The 22,979-nt window shown below is 37.7% G+C and overlaps 1 protein-coding gene across 1 annotated transcript in view; it reads left to right on the forward strand.

Moving 5' to 3' along the window:
- COL25A1 (collagen type XXV alpha 1 chain) overlaps positions 1–22,979 on the forward strand; it is a 440,472-nt gene that overhangs the window by 395,905 nt on the left and 21,588 nt on the right. Inside the window, exons 24-31 of the mRNA XM_016209473.2 lie at positions 4,017–4,040; positions 4,632–4,676; positions 8,114–8,158; positions 10,312–10,392; positions 11,245–11,307; positions 11,939–11,989; positions 14,263–14,289; positions 22,011–22,064. Coding sequence (XP_016064959.1) covers positions 4,017–4,040; positions 4,632–4,676; positions 8,114–8,158; positions 10,312–10,392; positions 11,245–11,307; positions 11,939–11,989; positions 14,263–14,289; positions 22,011–22,064 — 390 coding nt within the window. The remainder of the gene's footprint in view (positions 1–4,016; positions 4,041–4,631; positions 4,677–8,113; positions 8,159–10,311; positions 10,393–11,244; positions 11,308–11,938; positions 11,990–14,262; positions 14,290–22,010; positions 22,065–22,979) is intronic.

The following is a 22,979-nucleotide window of genomic DNA, read 5'->3' on the forward strand; positions in this document are numbered from 1 at the left end:
GCTGCTTACCTGACTGGAAGTTACTTAGTGACAGGAAACATATTTTATGCTTACTCTGTGTCCCCCAACTTGCTTGACACAGGTCTGAGAGTAAATATTAAATGAACTTATTGGTTGACTGAAGTGAGTCTACTTTGCTCATATGTACAATTATGGACGATCCATTTCTTTGCTTGAAAGACAAATCGGTTATTTTAAATATTTGCTATTTTGTATTTGTTTGGGTTTTTTCCCCCCTATCCTCATGACTTCACTAACATTCTCTAATTATGATAGACCTACATTTCTGTGGGTCCTTTGCCACAACTACCATTTTTAAATAGTTTTTACAGAGTCTATATTCAGCTCAGCCTACTTCTTCTGTTCTTCCCACTGGCATGTGTAAAGAAAGAGAAACTGAACAGGAAGCTTAGGTGCACCTACTGTGTTTTCAAAGTTCTTACTTATAAAATATAGGGACACTTTTTAAACTTAATTTATTAATAATGTTGGAAATTTTCCTGCTTCCAGTGGCACCATAATTCTTACTACAATCTTTAAGAGGTAGCCATTCTCTTACCTTCCCCCAAATGCTCCAATATTATTGGCCATTTTCTGAAATATTGTGAAAGAGTACTTTTAAAGCATCCTGTGAAAGAACAGGGCTTGGGATGGAACAATTTCTATCTCAAAAAATTCAAAGACTTATGGTATCATTAACAGAAACTGGTTAGTTAAGAAAAGGCATCACTTAGCCTAAAACCATAATCTTTGTTTTGATCTCCCCTCTACTACTAACTAGCTTAGTCATTTTAGGGAAATCAATATATCTATACTTCATTGATCACATCTGTAAAATGAGAATTTTTTAATCGATTTTTTTTCTAAGTGTCTATAAATTCTAACATTATGCTTAGGATTATTTTCAGGAGATCCTGAAAACTTTTGCTGGTGTGCTTACTTACACACACAGGATTTAATTAAAATTCTGACACCTGCATCTTGATATGAAACAATATCTGTGCTCAGTTTCCTCTTCTCACCTTGAGTTCTGCATGACTGTAAACAAGTCAACAGTCATCATAATCAACTACTTCATATTCATATCTCAACCTCCACAGATTTATTATTCTTATGAACTTGTTAGGGCAACTCTACGTTGTGCTTGTAAATAGTTTATAGTTTCTTTTTTCACTTCAAAACTATTTATTTGTTTTCCTAATTTATTTGCGCTCTAGTGGATTAAGAGTCACTAAAAAGATGAACTAAACTCAATAGCCATTAGGTTGAAAGGAAGCAGGAGATATTTATTTCTCTAATTCTCCAACCAGTGATGGATTTTCACAGTTTTGCCGATTTCATTTCACCATTACCTCCTCTAAAAAAATTTGCAAAAACGTCTAGGATAATTAGATAAATAGGAGTTTATTACAGTTATGGAAATATCACATTACACATATAAAATTTTACTATTCAATAGCGAAAATTGTCATTTACATGAACATTTGCCATAAGCCACCTATTTTGATTTTTATTTAAGGTGGTTACATTTCCACAATATGCAGTAAAATCTCTCCATTTCCTCTTCAGGCTTTTAAAATTCCACAACACCATTCAAACTAAACCCGTTGTCCGGTGTAAATCATGGGTGATTTTAAGCTTGCGTCTTTGTCAGAAAGGAAAGAAAATAACCTTTAATTCTAAAGCGATTTACACAAGTATCTCAGGGGATAAATCACAAAGCAGGCTGCCAGCCTTTAACCAGTTGGCAGCCGCTCTAGCTCATGCCTCCCGTTGCCCATCAGACCTCACCAGAGAATCGCATGTCTTTCTCCATCACTACCAACATCCTGGGTTTCAAATCACTACTGAACTTCAGGAGAGAATCCTGCAGAGTTTATGTAGCTCTAACTTAGAAGAACCAGGTATGAGAAGTTCAACATGAGCAAACATCTTTAGGGCATGTGTGTGTCTGCCCACGGTGCTTCAGGATGGCAGGAAAAACTCTGGTTTTGAGAAGTTAGCTTAGTTTTCTGTCGTTCTTCTACTAACTGGATGGAACCTGCCCTGTATAATTTTTAAAAACAGTTACTTAACAAGATCATTTAAAACCCATCTGTTAGATAGTTCAGTTACCATTAATAATATTCTTTTATTATGCACCTCATTATAAAACATGCTGTTATCCTTAAATTTAAAAAAAGACAAACTAGTTTTGTGTTTAGGTGAAAAATGAATTATATATGGCACATGTTGGAAAACCTCCAAGAGTTCGCATTTTAAGCTCCCTTCCCTTTCTAAGGTCTTATGATTCTGTTTTCTAGTTAAAATTGTAGTATGTAATTGGAAGGCAATGATAAAAAAATTATTTCTACTGTGTAATTTTCTAACAGTCTTTTTAAAATGACTCATCTAGCCCTGCTGGCGTGGCTCAGTGTTTGAATATCGACCTATGATCTAGAAGATCTCTGTTCGATTCCCGGTCAGGGCACGTGCCTGGGTTGCAGGTTCCATCCCCAGGGGCGTGCAGGAGGCAGCCGATCAATGACTCTCTCCTCATTGATGTTTCCATCTCTCTCTCCCCCTCTCCCTTCCTCCCTCTGAAATCAATAAACACATATTTAAAAAAAAAAGACTCATCTGCCTGTAGGTGCAAAGAAATAGCTTTCTCATAACCATAAATTCGACTCTTGCTTTAGGTGAATCCCATAAGAATAAAGTAAGTGGTATCTTAATTTACATAAATATGATGGTATAAAAATCTAGGCCATGATTTTTTTTATAACCTTGCCCCAATTTGCGGTCATTTTGCCTTTGTCTTAGAAGTACTGGTAATTTTCTCCTACTATGTTTTCTCCGAGGCTGTAATGACCATAACAGATTTTATCATAGGGTATAGAATTGAGCCATTTATACATATGCATAAACAAATTGTTTTCTAAGGAGTAATGAGATCATGTCACTAGAGACTCAAGTGTTTGAGGTATGATAGATAATGTAAAGATTATTTTTTACAGCAACAATAATGAAAAACAGCAACAACAACTTGGATCAGAAATTGGAGAGGAGCAGTGGAAAACAAAGGGGTGGTGTTAGGCCGGTATTCACAAGCTTACAAGGAATTCCATGTTTCTCTGTTGGGACTGGAGTGCCTAATGGGGAATCTTTGCCCCTCTATAGTTGCATAAATTGGTCATAGGTCTTATAGGACATTTAGCACAAGACTTAAGCTAGAAAATATGAATATAAAAATGATTCGTGGATTGGGGACCAAGCGTTTTGGAGATTCATACTTTCAGAGAATATATTTTGTTACAGAACTCTAGCGCTTTACATTAAGAAACTAGATGAATCCCATGTCGGCTTCTGTCTTTAGACGTGGTGTTCGCATGTGCACTGTGAGGTCCATACTAAAAGAGAAAAAATATCACTTCCACAATTAGATTGTTTGGTTTTCTCTAATCAAATTACTCTAGGATACAGCTTGTATAAATGATGAAGTTTCTCAGGTAACAGTTACACTGAAAAACCTCTAGTGTGTAGTATTTTACTACATAATTTTAAAAAATCAGGTGAATTATCTCTGGCCAGGTAGCTGAGTTGGTTAGAGCATCATCCCGATGTGCCAAGGTTGCGGGTGCGATCTCCAGTCAGCGCACATACAGGAGGCAACCAACAGATAAGTGAAACAACAAACTGATGTTTCTCTCTCTCTCTCAAATCAATAAATTAAATAAATAAATAAATAAATAAATAAACAAATAAAAATTGGTGAATTAAAACTTTGACATTTTCTTTTTTCTTTATCCACAGATTTTTTAAAAATAAAATTCTAAAAATAATGTTTAAAAGAATCTTTACAGTACAGTGTACTCATTTGAAGATAGGACAATACGCTCTCACATTCTTGTCAATTCCTTATGAGATATCAGGCTTGCCAAAACATATTCAAAACGTTGCTTATTTCAGAAATGTGTTATTGTACTTTGGCACACAAAATAGGTAACTCTGTCTTTATCAATACATTTTCCCAACAGAGGATTACCACCTTAACTGTCACGGTAACTCTTATTGCATGATATCTGTGATGTGTGGCTTTGGGTTTGATGTCAGTGCATGCCGCTCATAATGGTACTAATGTAGCAGTTGTTTTTATCTGACATTTATATTAATAACCTTCTTCACATTTGCCCCAGTTGAACCACTTTGTCTGTTTAGTGAAAAAGTCAAGGAAAAAAAGTTATTTTTCTTTAAAGTCTTTGGCCTTATCTTAACTGTATAGCTTTGTTTTTTAGTGTTTGGGAAAGGAAAGCCTTTTGGTGGGGAGGGGAGAAATGTGTCTAGAAACACAGATAATATTAAAAAGCTAATTCAAGCCCAAAAGATAATTGGGAGATGGCAGCAATTTTACATTGTTTTTCAAATCAACAAAAAGGGCATCTTTAGTATTATTTTGGCCTAAATGTTTGTTGATGATTTTGCATATAAGTAGGTCTGTAACTGGTGAGATTTTTCCTTTTTGCAAATCAATACTGGGGGGTATTTGATTGTGATAGAAATTAGGAAGATGTGTAGTATACTTACTATTTGAAGCATAAAATTTAATACATAGACGTGGCTACCTTTTACAACTTTGTCTTTTCTGGATTTAGGGTCCCCCTGGACCACCTGGACCTCAAGGACTACAAGGGCCAAAGGTTATTCTTTATTTTACTTGTTTCCATTTAGCGCATGTGGTGCAGGAAATCCTGTATTAAATATTTGTACCTTTGCAAATCAACCTTACAAATTGCTGGAGAAGCTGAGATCAGCAATATTGCTTAAAAGGAGGTGAGACTAGAAATTGAGGTTTGGGCTGAAGGAAGCAGGATCAGAAAAAAGGAAAATTAGGAAAGAAGGGAGGCAGATAGGGGTGGCGTTAAGCTTAGGAGGACACTGAGAAAAACAGTATCAAACGGGAAAACATGTTTTACAGAAATTACAAATGTAAAGAAACACAAAATGTTGTCCATGAAGAAAGGAAAACATTTAAATAGAGGGGGATGAAGGAAAATTTACTCGGACACTCACTACAAAAGATCCTTCCCTCCAATTCTTTTGTAGTAAAAAGACTAGGGGGAGCTTTAGCATGATGCAGTCGCAGTGGCAATTTGAGGAATCATTTTTGAGTCATTTCTATAGCATTCTATTATTATATATATATTCAGACATTCTGCCATTTAAATCTTGTCTAATGAAACGTACCAACTATGAACAGTAGCAACCTAGAGTTATTTGATTATATTTAAAACTCGTTGCTGGCATTTGCCTTCTCCCTCCAAACTAAAGCTTAGTTATTTGGTCTCTTCGCACATGGCCGGTTAGTCTGGCTTTTCAGAACTAAGAATGAGTGTTGAAATACGACTTTCATCATTGGATTTTTGTGGGCCATTCAGGTGGTTTAGAAATCCATCTTCTGTTTCTGCCTCTTAAGGCGGTTTATTTGCTAAGTCTGTCATACACACGCACGCACCCACATCAGCTTTGGTACTCTTTTCTTTCAAGATACTTAAGAACAGAAAGCTAGCATATTTTTCTGTTATAAAAAGAAATATAAAGTAAAATATTACTGAGGTCCTTGGTTATGGGAAATATATTTGAACATAGACCTTAATTTCAAACAGATTTCCTGTACAACAGTGTACAGTTTGGGGTTTTTAACTTCGTTTCTGCACCACACTCTGGTCCCTAAGGGATGTACAGCCGTGCCCAGCCTTTGTTCGTGGTGAACGAGCCGGGCTGTATTCCTTAGTATCTTGGGGAGCTGGACTAGACGGCCTAGAAGGAAGCCTGCAGATCCTTTTTTCCTCTCTGTAGAGTCAACCGAGGTCTGAGTTCCTTGTTTCATCTCTTCACTGGACTGAGTCTCCAGAACCCAAATTGTCACCCGTGCTAAATGTGCGCCTCATTTCCTACAGGCCCCTCAGCTTCTAGGACTTAACTCTTCCTTACAGCCGGACACCTGCAGAAGCCCAAAGGGTCCCCATCCCTTGACCCACAGGGGCAACAAGGACCACCTAGCCAAGAAGGCTATGTCATTAAAACCTACATCCCTTTGTTTATAAACCAATTGCTGTTCATTTATTAACTCAATTATTCAGTAAGTAATTCTTGAGCCTCTACTCTGTGATCAGTACTAATGTCTAGTGAGAATACTAAGGTACAGTAAGGGGTTTCAACCAGGGGATTACAGCCTGGGGAGGGCGATAGGCAGGTGAAGGTACAATTATTTATAAATAAGAGTAACTGCTTTGATCAAGATGGGAATTAAGAAGTCTGTCTCAGCCTTGGGAGTCAAGGATGACTTGGAGCTGAAACTGAAAGACAGGGAAATCGGCCAAATGAATATCTAGACAAATGGGGTGGGAGGAGACGGTCATACTCTCCTACCTCTTACCCTGCCATCCTTGCCACTGTGCTGTCACTCTGCCCCACCCCTCACAAGGATCTTGTCATTGAGATCTTGGGTTAGTTGATATAGTTCTTTATATGTCTCATGATCTCTCCTTGAGAAGGTTGGGATAATTGGGGTGAGATGTGCCTATGACCAAGACTCAGCAATTGCAGCCTTGAGTCAAATATAAACCCCATTCTCACTCAGGACTCACAGCCTCAGACTGAATGAGAACTTTTTCAATTAGCATTGCTCCTTCCTTTATCAAACGAGGATTGTTTGACTTCTTACACATCACATAACCCTTTACAAACCACTTTTGATGGGTGAAGGATAATTGAGTAACTCATGAATTATGTTCTTCTTTTAAACACTCCTGGGTCACATTTTGAAGGTAAAAGTTTAGCAAAGCAATTGTTATTGGACCCAGAGCGCTGACAAGTTTTCAGACTGAATGAAACTAGGGCTTAGCCAGTTGCATCCAACCTCAGCAGGCTTGTTTGTGGCAAAATAAACTTTGCTGCTACCACAAAGAGCAGGAAATCTGGAAAAGAAAAGCCCTTCCTTTTCTTTTTCTTTTTCTGCCTTTCATTTGTTTGTCATGCTTTCTAAAACATTGGAAAGCTCAGATTTCATGTTATGGCCAATAGCCATTAAAGTTTTTTACCGGGGAAAAGAGCTCTAGCCATTTCAATATTGTGGTTTAAAACATCACCAAACAAGCCTTTCTAGAAAAATACAGTCTCAAGTCAGCTCCCTTGGAATTCTGTCTGAGAGGCAGGCCATTCAACTCTCAAAAGAGCTGGTTTTATGAAGTTTCCACAATGTGGAAACAAGGGATATTTATAATGGGATCCAAATACATGATTCATTGATATAAAATAATATCTTGCCTTTCAAAGAATTTTTTCAGTACCTTTCCAACTGAAAGGTGATTGGACATTTGTTGTTTGAATAAATCTCTAGCACATTGTTTAAATTTGTTTTTAATGGAACATCTTTAGTTAAGAAAAAATAAACCCATATATTTTGGGTTTGTCAAGAGTTCTAATAAATCATAATAAAAATAGTAAATTTAGTGCATTCCTTGCATAGTATAGGAAATTGAATTGATCCAAAAGTAATTTAATGTGGATTAAGATATTATCTGATTTATTATATCCTTCAGCAAGGCTTATCTGGAAGTAGCACATCCACAATCATTATGAATTTTTGTCTATGGTTCAAGCAGCGCCTGTTAAAATATTGTGAACTTATGGGGCTTCATGTTTTATTCTTTCTTAAGATAACTGTCATGTTTTTGCTTTTTTCTCAAATTGGAAAATAAGAGAAATCATACAGATTTTTTAGGAGAAAAAATTAACTGAGGCATGTAAATTGTTGCTATAGAAAAGGGTAAGCCATCAAATGATTTTTATCAGTTTCCTTTCACCAGTTTGTTTGTTTTTTAGCCTGCATCTCACATGAGGGAAAAATAAAAACACTGGGTCTTAGCTACACATAAGTATTGTTGTACATAGTATTCAAGAAAATGCTATTTCACTTTCTTTAGAGATGTGCTATGATGTAATGGAGTATTCTTAGGTTATGATACATTTGCTGAAAGTCAAATTGTACTGTTACCAACTAGCATCAATTTTATATAGTTTAGTATGCTACCAGTGATAAATGGAAGGAAGCCATCAGTTTTTATCTTAACAGGGAGAGCCAGGATCTCCAGGAATCCCCGGAGTTGACGGAGAGCAGGTAATTTTCAGATACATACTGTCATTTAAAGCATTGTTATTGCTCACTACTTTTGTTAAAGGTTTGAAGCCAGGAAAGGCATGCATGTGGATATATGATAGCCTCTCTTTTTTTCCACCATCTGTTCTGGGGACTACATTAACTCTAAAAAGCAGTTGGTTTTAAATTAGACAGTTTTCTTTGCAGAGAATACAAGCTATATGATGCTTTCATTTTGTCTTAAGACTCCTTATCAATCTACCAGTGATACCTTTGTGAATTTTTAATAGACTTGTAAAACTATTACCTATTCAGTAAAAATGGCCTACTTTTTGTCAGTGAGTATAAGTGATTCAAGATGAAAATCAGTGACATAGTTTCCACAAAGTTAGATACTGCTTATATGTGTTTTCTTTTCTCAAATAAAGATTACAGCTAATTTTCTAGGTCATTAGAAGAGGCAGAGACAGGCAGGGCAGTGGCAGCTTTGCAGAATATGGCAGTTTCTCCGAGGGATTCCCCTAAAACAGAAGTTGGCAAACTTTTTTTATAAAGGACCAGATAGTAAATGTTTTAGGCTTTGCAGGCCTCATACAGCTTCTTTTGCATATCCTTTTAATGCCCCTTAAAAACATTTTTTTATAACATTCAGCCTGTGCATAAACAAACCTGGGCTGGATTTGGCCCATAAGCTGAAAAGAATCTGGCCAGGGGATTGTGGACAGTATTCAAATTTCAGAATCAAGTCATAGGCTTAGTTTCAAGCTATTTGATGTTTTCTGCGCTTCCATTATTTACCCAAGAAATGGCTAAAATCAAGTAGATCATAAGAGATCAAGGGGATTCTTGATACAGTTAGTGAAATATACTCCTCGGGTGATAAGTATTGATAGAGAAATTAAGTTTAAGACAAGAGTTATTTTAATATCAGAGTTGTATGTTGAAATTACATGATGTCACAGTAAATAAATGTGGTAGTTACAGAAGAGACTTTAGATGATTCACTATATCAATCAGAGATCACATTAGAATTTTAAAATCTGGTCGTATATTTCTTTCCCCACTACTAGTCATTATAAATTTGACATGCAAATGACATGCTTTATGGTCCCTATGTGTACAACAGCTGGGGTTTTTTTCCCTATAGTTGTTTACAAGGTTTTCTTCTGCTACTACTGCTATTACTAGAGTCCTAAAACCAACCAGGGTCTGATTAACCAGGTAGATTTAGTCATTCAGGCACCTACTCACCCACCCACCCAATGGGTGATTCTGAGGTAGGCGCTATAAAATAGATAGAAGTAACAAGAAAAGACACATTTCTGTCCACAAGTAGTTTTTAGTGTAGAAAAGATGAACAGGTTATGCAGCCTCAGAGCCCCTTACTGTAATAACTGTGATTATCTCTGCTGGTGAGCAGGCCACCTGGGCATATTACATGGAGGAAGCAGTTCTGAGGAATGAGAAGAGTGCATTTCCTTCCATGAAAATACTTAATGACTCAGTATTAGTGTCAATGATTCAGAGTTGTTAGCATTCAAAAGATACCTTTATGTTTTTCCTCGTAGTAAAAGGCAAGTAAAAATAACACCCCAGATCACCTCACAGAGATGTCCTGAGAACACCAATAAGAGCAAGTTGAAGTATTTCTAAGCATTTCCGAGCATTAGCATGCAGTGAATGATTTACCGTCTATAGATCAGACCATTGAACACTGATGGTGACTGGAACTTCTGCATTTAAAGGGGCTAGAGGGGATGTAGTGGGAGATGGGAGAAATTCCTTTGGACCTTTTTATTCTAACGCTAGGTTCTGGTTCAAATGTGTATTGAACCAGAATTAAATCCAGTAAATTTTTTTCAGGACCAGTGATGTAGAATTAGCTGCCAGCTATGAATATGGAATCTGGAGAAATGATGTCAACACCTAAATTCATGTTTTTCATACTTATATGGCCTAAGTGGTAGAATTTAATCCCTTCTGTTACACAGGGAAATAGTGTTGGTTCAATGTAGAAGGTTGCTACTAGAAATAACTCTACTTAGAAATGAAAATCAGAATCATCTTTACATAGGACCTACCTGTTGGCAAAATTGCTCTGGAATTCTGTGTTCCCTAGGATGTAACTGCCAAGGGTCAGTATGATTCTTACATGCAAACCGTATCATTTGTAGGGGCTCAAAGGCTCAAAGGGAGACGTGGGGGACCCAGGTATGCCAGGTGAAAAAGGAGGAATCGGACTTCCCGGATTACCGGTATGTTTATGTGTTCCTATTAAGATAAATAATCAGAAAAGAATTCTATTATTAGCTGCAGTCTCATCTAATGCTTCATATAATATTCTAATTTTTAAATATTTGTGGTATTATTGGTTAATTACTGCAACTGGGGCTCTACAACAAATTTTAAAGCAGCTAAACAAATGAATTATAAAATAAACCTTTGTGTTTTCCTGAATTAGTTTCACTAGAAGATAGAAAAATAAAGTTGTTCACTTTAATTTAGTATGCATAAGATAGTGATAACTGATCAGTTTTAAATAAGCCATAATTAAAAAATAAACCAAAAGATGCAAAACAATTAAAAAACAAATTACTCTGGAAAGTCTTCTCTTTATGTGTATGATACTATGGGATGGTGTCTTTATGATCCCCCCACCCCCATAATTTTTACTAGAATTGGGAGGGGAAATTGTAGAAAAATGTAGGGAAAAAATGCAGAAAACCTCACTGTCTTCAATTTTTTTAAAACAAGGAAGTGTATAAATAAATGTTAATGACAACGTAGTTAAAAGGCTGACCTTTGCCTTTTAAAGTGAACACCACCATAAAAAATATAACATTTATATTATTATATGCTCAGAAGTGTGTAAGTTGAGCCAATCAAGCCTAACTTAGTTTACATTTACTTTGTATTTTATTTCACATGTCACCCACGGCCTGGGGATTTGGGGAAGCTAGAATGCAGGAGGTTAAGTCCTTCTTTCACATATCATGAGTATAATATAAAAATTTCAAGAAGATGATGGGTTTTGGGAGGAAATTCAGCTGTTCCTTACACTTTGGAAATAACTTGACCAGCTCAACTCTCTTAATGGTTGTTTGTAGGGTGCCAACGGAATGAAAGGAGAGAAAGGAGACTCCGGATTGCCAGGTCCTCAGGGCCCTTCTGTAAGTCTGTGGTGGCTGAACTTCCACGGTTCCTGAAAAGCTCTGAAATGGGCCTATTATTCATCCAGCTCAGCCTCTGCCAGATGGCTTATCAACAGTGGAAAGACCATGAACCTCTGGGTTTGTCAAACTGTACAATAAATATCTGTCGGCCTCGTACAATGAGAGACAAAATGTCTCAGAGGTCTCAGTGAGAAGCAATTTTTCAGAGGACTGTCTAAACCTGGGGAAAAAATCAATGGTTTTCCCATGACGCCTGTGGGTAGAGCTTTGTGGATATAGAACATACGTTCTCTTTTTCCTCCAGAGCCCTATTGTTGCTTAGTGAAATATTGGAGAGTTTAATAGCGGTTGTGGCATTATAGCATTTCTTGGTAATCAGTTGCTTCCTTTTCTTTTAATGTACTTCTGATTTATTCTGGCTTTTGTAAAAGAACTGTATTTTTAAACTTTTTTTTTTGTTCTTATAAAGGAATTTCTAAACCTAGAGAATCAAACACATCATTTCTTCCAGTATCCTTCCTTTTCTGCAACTATTAATGACCTTAACAGAACCCCAGCAAAAGATTTAAGCCAAACTGCCTTATCTAAATGAAGTAACCAAATCCATGTTTATTTTTTGGACATACAGATCATAGGCCCACCAGGCCCACCAGGTCCCCATGGTCCACCAGGCCCCATGGTAAGTTTCTCTTCTCTCCAAAATGTAATCATTTATTTATGAGCACGCTACTAGGGAAAACATGAGCGCATTCTTCAAAACAGCCAGCTTGTATTTCCTACTACTCTCTGTGGAATGGACAGAAAATACGAGGTGCTTTGAGCTGAACTGACTTTACAGTGTTGTCTTTCACTCCCCCAAACACGTCTGTGGGAAGGAGATAGAGTAGTTTTGTGATAGGAAAGCTGTAGACAGACAGATTTGGCAAGCTTCATAACCTTACAAGGGGAACATCGGAAAATCATTTTAAACACTGTTCTGGACCATCAGTAGCAAAACAAGATTAATAATTGTAGCCATTAATGAATGTTTCTAACCAACTTTGAAGATTAAGATCCTCTAATGAAATGTTCACTTAGAACATTTATAAAATAATATGATAAAAATTGAAGCTCACTTCCACAGGTGACATACATTTTCCATCTTTTCCTTTGCACTCTATGGTGCTTTGATAGATACAGAATTTACTGCAGGGATCCTTCGGTGACCAATGTAGACAATGACCATGTCCTCATGAAACTTAGGGCCCGTGAGGAAGACAGTTTTTAAACCAGTGTAATTCTCCAAATGTCTATCTAATGATGGTTGTGTTGAGGCTGGAACATGGAAGGCGGGTGCTTCCAGTGCTTTGGACTGGGGCAGGATGGGGACAAGTCCAGCAGCCTCTAAGCTCGCATTCATATCTAAGTGTCTCAATAACCACATGTCTTCAGTCATATGGATTAAATAAACTCTGGGTCTCTCTCTCCTCCTACTGAGCTCTAAGAAAGAGCACCATTGGAAGGATCAAGCCACAGAGCATAGCCCAGACCCAATCATCTACTTCTTACTACCATTTCTATTTCGCCCACAAAACAGTTATAATTAACCTTATTTTCTTAAAAACTAAACAGTTTATTAAGACTTAAGCAAACAGCATATGTTTGGCTTTTTTTTTTTTTTTTAATATATCTTTATTGATTTCAGAGAGAGGAAGGAAGAAGGAGAGAGAGATAGAAACATCAATGATGAGAGAGAGTCACGCCCCCCACTGGGGATGGAGCCCACAACCTGGCATGTGCCCTGACCAGGAATCGAACCATGATCTCCTGGATCCTAGGTCGATGCTTAACCACTGAGCCATGCTGGCCAGGCCTTTTAGCTTTTTTTATACTCCCTCCACTTTAAGTTAGAAGATTAAATTTAAAAACACAATATCCTGATCATATCGTAAGTTAACTAGTTTAAAAGAATTATAAATCATTGCTAAAATGAGATAAAATACTTGATAAAATATCAGACATTTCCTGAAAATGTTTATCCACAACTTATCTAAAGGGAAAATATTATTCCAATGTACACATATGTAACAAACTTCTATGTATTGCTTGTTAAAAAAATTTTCCTACTGTGGTGTGATTTTATTGATGGGTATTTAAATACGCCTCTCTCCAGTAGTTTATTTAAATTACTTGAAAAGTTTAAAGCAATTCACAGGAACCTTTAGCTAATTTAGGTTGGCTAATTATTCTCTATATTTAGATTTTCTACAAAATACAGGGGAAAAGCCCCAATCTATGCATGTGCTATGACTTCCTTCCACTGGTAAACATTTGTTACAAGAACCTTGAAGAATTCATCTTTGCAAAAATAAATACATTCTAAATAATAACGCTCCCCACTACTGCATTAAAATCTTTTCCTTAGTGTTAAATTAAATAAATGATGCAACAGAGTTCCATACTTGACTATCATCTTTGCATTTTCTTTCTATCTCAACACCTGGGTCTAGAGCAGTTAGTAATGTAGAAGGCCTGCTCTTCACTGGTGTTTAAAATCTAGGACTTTTCTTTGGCAAATTTCTGTCTTTTAAGACCTATCTGTATTCCATATAAATTCATAAAATATCTCACATTTTCCACCTAGATTTTTTTTAATGGGGATTTGAGAAATAGGAGTAGTGTGGATTCACAATACTTTTTTCCCATTTTTTTCTTTCATATAACAGTTTCAGATTCCTCCCTCCCTCTCACAGGCATTTAGCAGAAAGAATTGCTATTAATAAATTTCCTATGACAGAGCAATCCAGAAGCTGGAAGGAACTTCCACTAGGTATTAACATCCACTGGCCTGCCTCTAGCTATAGCTCAAACAAAAGGTTCTTGTTTTACATCTCTTTTGTTACTCTATGTAATCACTTCAGCTGGGAAACAGTGAATCAGTTCTTAATTAAAAGCTGTGTTTTTGATTTTCAGGGACCCCATGGACTTCCTGGACCAAAGGTAATCTAACAAATCCCTTGATTATTTGATTTCTGTTTCCTTGTTAATCATGGAGAAGCATGACGGAAGCATGTCTGTCCTGTCTTATTTACTTGTCAAGAATGTTGATAATCTTTAAGCCTTTAAGTATCCAGATGTTTAACTCTCACAACACAGAATGACTTAGAACAAATTTAAGTGATATCACCTGGAGATGAATTATTCCCCATTTTGTCTTTTTTTACCTTGTTACTGTGTAAGTTTCTTAAATTACTAATCATCATATACTCAAAATCAGCCATTTAGAAGTAAATCTGATGAGATTCTCAGACTAGTCCAAATGGTTTCTTACCATAGTGCCTTTAGTTGTACATATCGATGTTATTGATGCGTCTTGCTTGTCATGTGGCAGTCCTGCATCTAAATGCTTTACTGTCCAGCATCTTCATTTTCTACTCCCCTGGAGGTGACGGGCCTAGAATGGAACAGGGTGTATGAGGTGTGCTACGCTGAGGAGGAGATTGCATCACATACATTGAGACACATACATATACTCCGGGTTAACAAGAGGACAATGGATAGTAGCCCCTCCTTCTCAGCATTAGTGCAGCCTGTATGGTGAAGGCGGTCCCCACCTGTTCTCTGCCTTCGTGTAAACCAAGAGGACATCTAGGAGGATTAAAGGGAGCCCTGAAAGATAATCTCTTTCTTCCAGGGAACATGTGTGATGAGGAACTATGTTCTAATCACAGCTTTGCCCCTGACAGGCTGTGTTACCTTGGACAGATTATTTACCCTTTCTGATCCTTCATTTACTCAACTAAGTAACTTACCGCATAGGGTTATGACGACTTAATAGCAAAATATCTGGTGCAGTTGTTGATAAGCACCCAATAAATGTCAGTTGTATTTGTTATCTTGTGATTTGGCGCTTTGGTCTGAACAGAAAACTTGAACTAGTCCTCAAGGCTGTTTGAGAGAAGGTTCAGGTACTCGTGAAAGCTCCTCAATAGTGAATTGATACATTTAAATGTGAGGGGTGAGAGAACACATGAGTGCAGTGTTGGCACTAGGAATCAGAAAGGCAGCCCACCCTCTCCTCTGGAGACTCCCTCTGGCTCACTCAGCTTTGAGGGTGGCAGAGATATCGATCTGACTCCAGAAATCTGAGTTTCCCTTTTGAAGTCAGGCAGATGACTCACCCAAGCATGGGAAGAGTTCATGCCTCTTTATTATTGGCAGAATACCTTACCTTCTGGCAAGTCCAATGAGTGACAGTGTCTCAGAATCAAAGATTATAGTTTGGGGTAAAAACATTGTTCTGGGGGGGGGGTTAGAAAAGAGAGCCCATCTACTGGCATTGTGGTCTTAGTAGTTATCTAACTTCTCTGGGCCTCTCTTCCTTCTCTTGGCTTCTCCTTGGATGTTAAGGCACCTTTAAAGACCAGCGCAATCATAACAACTCAGGCTAAAGCCATCAAGACTGTGTTTTTAATTCCATGAGTGATTCTGATATCCCACTACCATTAGATTAACATATGCCCAAGATTCTTTTGATATCTAAAATGCAATGTGTTGGTTTTTGCCTACACTTAACTTTAATTGTACTTAAATCATAGACTTCAGAGAATTTTTATAAAGTTTCAAAGACCTCATAGAATACCATGCTAATTCCTTGATTTTATAGATGATAAACTATAGGCCCAGGAAATTTAGGTTATTTATCTTAAATTACACTGCTAATTAAATGACAGATCTGGGACTAGAATTTAGGTCCAGCATTGAAATTTGGTCTTTTAGATTGTTTATAAACTCATCGTCTCAATTAATAACCATTCCTATCAATGCATGATTCCTTACCAAAGAATTTCACAGCCTACCCAGGCTTTCCTGCCTATCCATCATCTCAAGACCATTTGCTGAAAGACCACACACATGCAAAGCTATGTGTCTCAAGTTTAGACCAGTTAACTGAAGTTGACTGTTGAGCCTTGGCCTTCGCCTCACATTAACTCTAGCTCTGTGACATTCCCAAGATCATACTTTACCAACCATAGCACATTTGGATTTCCTATAGTGGCAGCACTGTGCTCATCCTATCTTTAGAATCCCAACATTTCACTAGGTTGTGCCCAAATGTGTTCATTATTTTGTGACCCCTTCAAAAGTTCAAATATATAACGTGGTTCTAAGGATGAGCTGTTTCCCAGAATTTCCTGATGAGAAGAGTCACCTGGAAGGCTTATGAAAAGTACACATTTCCTGTGCTACTAAGGTCTATGTGGGGCCCTGGACTCTTTATGTTTAACAAGCACCACACTGACTTCATCATCAGACAAATGGGGAAAGTACCATCCTCCTGCCATGTAGACATAACCTCTTCCTTGTTCCCTCTCCACCCAGAAAGACTCGATAGGGCTTTGAGACTAAAATCATCTTCTTTCAAGGCTTTCAAGATTTTCTTGATGAAGTTAATGTCCGTGCTTAAAAGTTGAAAAGTGAGGCAATTAAACTCTATCTCCAACATACTGCTGCTGCTGACAGAAAATAGGTGTGCTGTATTCTTAGATTTTTTTTTTTTAATAGAGTCAACAAAATTTATCACTTCCCACAGCTTTTGTAATGTCACCCTAAGCTAAATTCAAACCTTCTTTATTCAAACATTGGGCAGACGAACTTACTACGTGTAAGTTCTGTGATCTTCATATTTTCTTCTGGGATTGGCTATTTGCTGTCTTCTCTATTGATTAATCTATATAGGGACCTGACTTGGCAATGTCACTGAATGAGAACTCATTAAATGGCATTACTTCAAACATTAGCTGCTATATATTTAGCCCATTCCCCTGGGCAAAATGCTTAAAGGCTTAAAATGTCTGTATATAACACTGTCCTGCATATTCCAGTTTTCCATCGCAGCAGAGTAGGGTTTTTTATCACTGAATCTCCTTGAGCATCTGATTGTCTTTGATTTGCTTGGTCACTGAATCTCCTTGAGCATCCGATTGTCTTTGATTTGCTTGGTCAGAACAATGTAGTATAACACCAATTGCCTTGATATACAACTAAAAAATTCAGCAACTCAGCTATATATATTTTGATTGTAAAGAACACACTTTCTAGGGAGCTTTTTTTCCTAGAATCTTATTTGTCAATTTCAGTTTATTAATTTTTTAATGTTTTAAAAATTAATTTTGAACTGATACAAGACAAATCTAGCCTGACTCAGCTGTTCCCGAAAACTGGAATCTGCAACCATTTTAGAAACTGGCTCTCTTCTCTCATAGTTGAAACGCCCGTGATAGCAACCAAAATTGGCATTTGCTTTTGCATTTAGGGTGAACCAGGGTTAAATGGTGTTAAAGGATTGAAGGGTGAACCAGGTCAAAAGGGTGACAGAGGACCCCTTGGTCTTCCAGTAAGTAAAGAAAACTTTCCATTTCAGTGCAAATCTCGGACTTTTCTTTCTACCTTAGCAACAATTCTGGTTTACTTGGCGACTATCTTCGAGTTCAGATTTCTGTAATTGGAAAACACACTGTGTTAGTGCAGAGCTCAGCCCCGTTTCTTTTTCTGATGTCTGCTCTTCTGTATGAGGAAGACCCCCACAGCACACAATACCATATGTGTTTGTCCTTCAATTACATACATGCCAACCTTCCTCTTTTAAAGCTGACAATTCTTCTCCCATCACCCTCCTCTTTAAAAATGCATTGTGCTGAGAATTTCATAATTTCTCCCAAACATTTTTATAATTTAGTGCAGTTTCAAATTCTCCTTCAATATTTTTTTTCCCCCTCCTTCAATACCCAAGCTGTAGCCCTCTTTTGGTGGCAAGTATGCACTTGGCCCTTGTTGATGGGGTGAGGTCAGTGCTGTGGCTCCTTACCTTAATCAATCATACTGTGGTCTAAATGTCGTATGTTGTCTGTTTCGGAAGTACTCTCTAAGAGATTATTGTAGCAATAGTGGATAGGATGGGAGAAGATTTTTATTTTTGACCAAAAAGGGATTTTCACCCATTGTGCACTTTATGCCAGCCTTCTTTCCACAACAACTAAAAAGAGATTTTTAAAAAACGGCTATTGAATATGAGGTTTAAATTTCAAGCTGTTACTATGCTGTCTATTCAGTGAATGTCAATAAAAGTCAATAAAGAACATTATCGATTACATTATTAAAATATGACATAAAATTGGTAATAGGAAATAGTTTATACACATATTTTCTATTTTTTAAAGATTTTTTTATTGACTTTTTTAAAGAGAGAGTAAGGGAGAGGGAGGGAGAGAAACATCGATGTGAGAGGGAAGCATTGATAGGCTGCTTCCTGCGCGCCCCCACCAGGGATTGAGCCTGCAACCTTTTGGTGCATAAGATGACACCCAACCAACTGAGCCACACCGGCCAGAGCTATACACATATTTTACACATAAAAAATTGATGACCACTTATTTTATTTTCCCTGTATTATATCTTAAGTACTAAGTATGCTCTTGATAACCAGTGCCTTACATAAATCAGGCATGTAGTAGATGCTCAATAGATACTCATTTACTGAATAAGTAATATAAAGCCTTGTATTAGAGCATAAGTTAAATCACACAAATTAGATCAATGGACCCTAGGCATAGAACCTCTATAATATATGTGAGTCATTAATTCACATCCCAGGTAAATATATTGTCAGTGCAAAAATTTTACCATCTCCGTGTTTATTTTTAAATGTTATAATGATGGTGACTCTGACAAAAGTACCAAAAAGTAAAAAAAAAGTTTGGATTTCTATTTCATTTAAACCCTTAACCTGATTTCTTTAAAGTTTGCCCTAATTTCAAATTTAGGACTAGTGATAATTTTTATACAACATTTAACAGAAAGCTGTACATATGTCAGCATTAAACAAACAAACAACAACACACTTTAAAATTTTTTCAATTATTGCTAACTAAAGATGTATTTTGCAGTTATAGCCTCACTCCTAATAGAATTATACAGAAGGAATTGTAAAATAAAATATAAAGTTACCCAAATGGCATCATTGGTAGAGTTTGCAGCTGGAATCAATTTTTTTTCTTTCATTTTGTATTATTAATTACATCTGAAGCATAAAATGGGAAAAAGTTCTGCAACCTTGCCAAGAGAATTTATAGGGCTAGTGCATCGTCTTTCTTAAACAGTCCTTGACCTCATCAATATTTTTAAAGGACTGTAAATAAATATTTGAGTTTTAAGATGCAAACACCATATCAAAGAAGAAATTGTGCTTATTCTTGACATAAGCATTGAAAATGTCATCTTTTAATCACGTGCTATGCGTAGTCAGGAGTCCAAGGTGAAGAAAAGCATGCATTGCCTGAGAACATTAGATTTTTTAAAGCATTTCCCATTCAGACTTTGATGCAATGATTATTTGAAGTGAACTAAGGAACGATTTTGTTTGGGACAGTTATTTTTCTGTTTGGACTCATGAAATATTTCTGGCTTTTTCCTGTTCCTAGAAGTCCCTCTAGTGGCATCTAATGTGAACACAGTAAGAACACCCCAGAAAACAATGACTATTGTTCATGTAAAAGCCACAGTCATCCTGCAGGATGTGTTATTCATAAATGCTGTTTTAACAAACAAAACTAGAGCTCTTCTCCTCTGAAATACTATTTATTCGTGATTGATTATTATAATGAGCCCTTTCTTAGAAGATTGGCCATTGTTTTTCCTTCCAGAACTTAAAGAAAATACCGTGAATAGTACAGTCTTGAGAAAATGAATTTCATGGGGATATTAGCAGTAACTGTAGTGACTGTTACTGGTAACTACTTTAAAGCCCACTCTATAAACCTCACTACCTTGATTTCTAAATAAGAATTTATCAAATGGAAATGTCATTAAAATGCCATCGTCTCTCGGGGTGTTTATTGTCCTGTGTTTTGTTTTTTTTTAACTAACAATTTGTAGCAATGTGATAATCATCCCCAAACCCTGTGACCGGGTATTATGTTGTTTGAAGTGTACGCCTGTTCATTGGTACCTCATACTAATCTCTGTTCTTGTCATTCGTGTTACACCCACCAACCCTGCTACCAACCAAATCACACAGGGAGCATCTGGCTTAGACGGGAAGCCAGGAGCCCGGGTGAGTCAGCGCCTCGTCTTGCTCCAGCGCGTTCGTGGCTATGAATTCTGTGCTTCAGGACAGACCCTTTGACTCATGTGTTCTCATTAAAAGATGAGGGTGCCTAGGACCGGGGTGCGACGAGAAGGTGGACAGGGACAGTAGCAGGAAAGGGAAAGGTGAACAGAGGGGGGCCGCGGCTCTGTTGGACGTGCAGCCTTAGCTACAGAGCATGATTCTGAAGCCGGGCTCGGGTCTGGGCCCCCTGCTGGGTGAGAGGAATGGCCAGGCTAACTGGGTTCACTGTCCTAGGATCCCCACAGATTTTTCCATAACCAGTGGACATTTCCTGTCATTCCAGGAGAGAGGCCCTCTGAAGGGATTACAACCATGTGAATTTATTTTAACCTGCTTTTTCCTTTGATGTTTATGTTCTTATTAGAAATGTAACTCCTTCATTGGAACTAACTTTCAAATCTTTGTTCATCGAAATGACTTGTCTGTCTTCTGTCGTTTTGTCTCTTTTTCTTTGGCTCTTAACGGCTTCATCTCTTCAATTTCAGCCGCAGATACTCAGTATTTACGAGTCTTCTGAAGATGAACTTTGAGTTCAGGCAGTAAAGGATCAGTTTAAGATGATGAGAATTCGCCAACACTAGAATGAATTTAAAACCCTGAATTATTTTATATCACAGGGCTCCAAGAGAGTAAACAAGAACAGTAGACAAGAAATAAAAACACTGTAAAAACTTGTGCCAAATAGTTCCATTTGCAAATTTTACAATAAATTCTTTGCAAATCTAAGCATAGTCTCCCTGAAAATGAGCCGAAATCCTTGCTACACTTTTAAGAATCAGAAGGAAACTTCAGCTCTTCAATCCTAAAAACCTTCTTCAGGCAGTCATTGTTCTCCTGGGACCTCAGTGGTCCTCCATTCATTCAGGTATTATCTCATGGCCATAGAAATCCTTACCCTCAAGCAGGAGGCCAGAAGGCAATTACTCCGTTAAATCATCAGCTGCCTAGTTTGTGCCTTGGAAGCCCAGTGACTTCAGGCCCTGCAGCAGAACCTGCAGGAATAATTCCTTCCCTCTAAGGCCCCTGCTGCTCCCAACGGAGCCCGAGAAAGTTCAGTTTGAACATTGTTCTCCTTTATTTAATTTTGTTTATCTGTATAACTGTTCAAGCCTCTAAAGCAGCTGAAAACAAGGCTTCGGAGCATCCGTGGCCAAGGAAAGTGGGGATGACCGTGGGGGTGGAGAAGGGATATGAACAAGGGGTGATGTGAAGGAAAAACGATTGCAGGTTTTTTTTTTAAGATTAGGGGGGCAAAGTGAAGCTGTTCCATTTAGTCGGGGAGGAAATATGTAATTAAATATGATGCACAGTTTTGTGTGTGTGCCCTTCATGGAAATAGGCAGTTATATAATTCATCCCTTTTGCATGAGGTTCTTGAGAACCCCTGGCCTGACGGGATCAAACCTAAAGCACTTTGAAAGGAGATGAGTTGTCTTGCTGACATTCTCAGGCGCCCTTCACTCAGGAAAGGTCCAGGATAAATTATAGCTGCCTTTCTCATAGCCCTTGGGATATGTCTCATATTATTTTATTTTTTTATCTTTTTCTTTAGGGTACAGATGGCCCTATGGGACCCCATGGCCCAGCAGGTCCCAAAGGAGAAAGAGTAAGTTGCTCCTGAGGTTACTAAGCTGTGACCTAAAGAAAAGAGAGTGTGGCCTTTTCATTGTACTTGAACTTAACTGTTCATTTCCCAGAAGAAACAAAGGGCCATCTACTATTAAATGAAACTAGCTATCATCGTAAGTTCTATTCAGAGTCTTCACACAGAGACAGAACCACAGAGTGTGCCATGGACTGTGGCTGCCCTAATGCGACATTTACTCCGCTAACACAGAGCTCCGACCACGCCTTCCGAGCCCATAAGGAGGATGGTTTGATTTGGCCTTAGCCCAGTAAATAGAAGTCAGTGGGGCTGCCATTTCCTGGACTGCATATTCTGGCTGATAATATTTTATATAAAGCTACTTTATTCATAGAGGGTCAGCTATGACTTTGCAAAGAAAATGACAAAACCGACGCAGTCTCCTCCACACATTTACACATGCTGCTGTTTTCAAAAAACAAAAGAATAGCCTATCTTTCCTTAGCCATACGGAAATAATTTCAGTGCATTATAAAGCAAAAACCTTTCACTAACCTCTCTATTGCTAGGCTGTGTTTTCATATCCTTGGGAGAAAAAGAAGTCAGAGTGGGGGATAAATATCTGACACCAAAAAATGTGCTGCCGCATCAGCAGCTGCTCGCCTGTCCGGAACGTCTCTCCCTCTTTCTCTGTTTTTCTCCCCCTTTTTCTTTCCCTCACCTTGGGAAACTTGCAAGTGTTTGTGTGTCTGAGTGGAATTGTGTCATCAGTTTCCCCACCATCCTGGAAGGGATGTAAAGAAAGTATCCTAATAGAGAGGGCTTCAAAATGTTGGAATAATTCATTGTGCAAGTTTGTGGTCTTTTAAAGGAAGATAGAGTTTCATCAATCTGGAATAATTTGCTTTAACATAGAGGGCCGCGTAGTGGTTTCTT

Source organism: Miniopterus natalensis, chromosome 1, assembly GCF_054644295.1.
Source record: "Miniopterus natalensis isolate mMinNat1 chromosome 1, mMinNat1.hap1, whole genome shotgun sequence".
NCBI classification, from domain to species: domain Eukaryota; kingdom Metazoa; phylum Chordata; class Mammalia; order Chiroptera; family Miniopteridae; genus Miniopterus; species Miniopterus natalensis.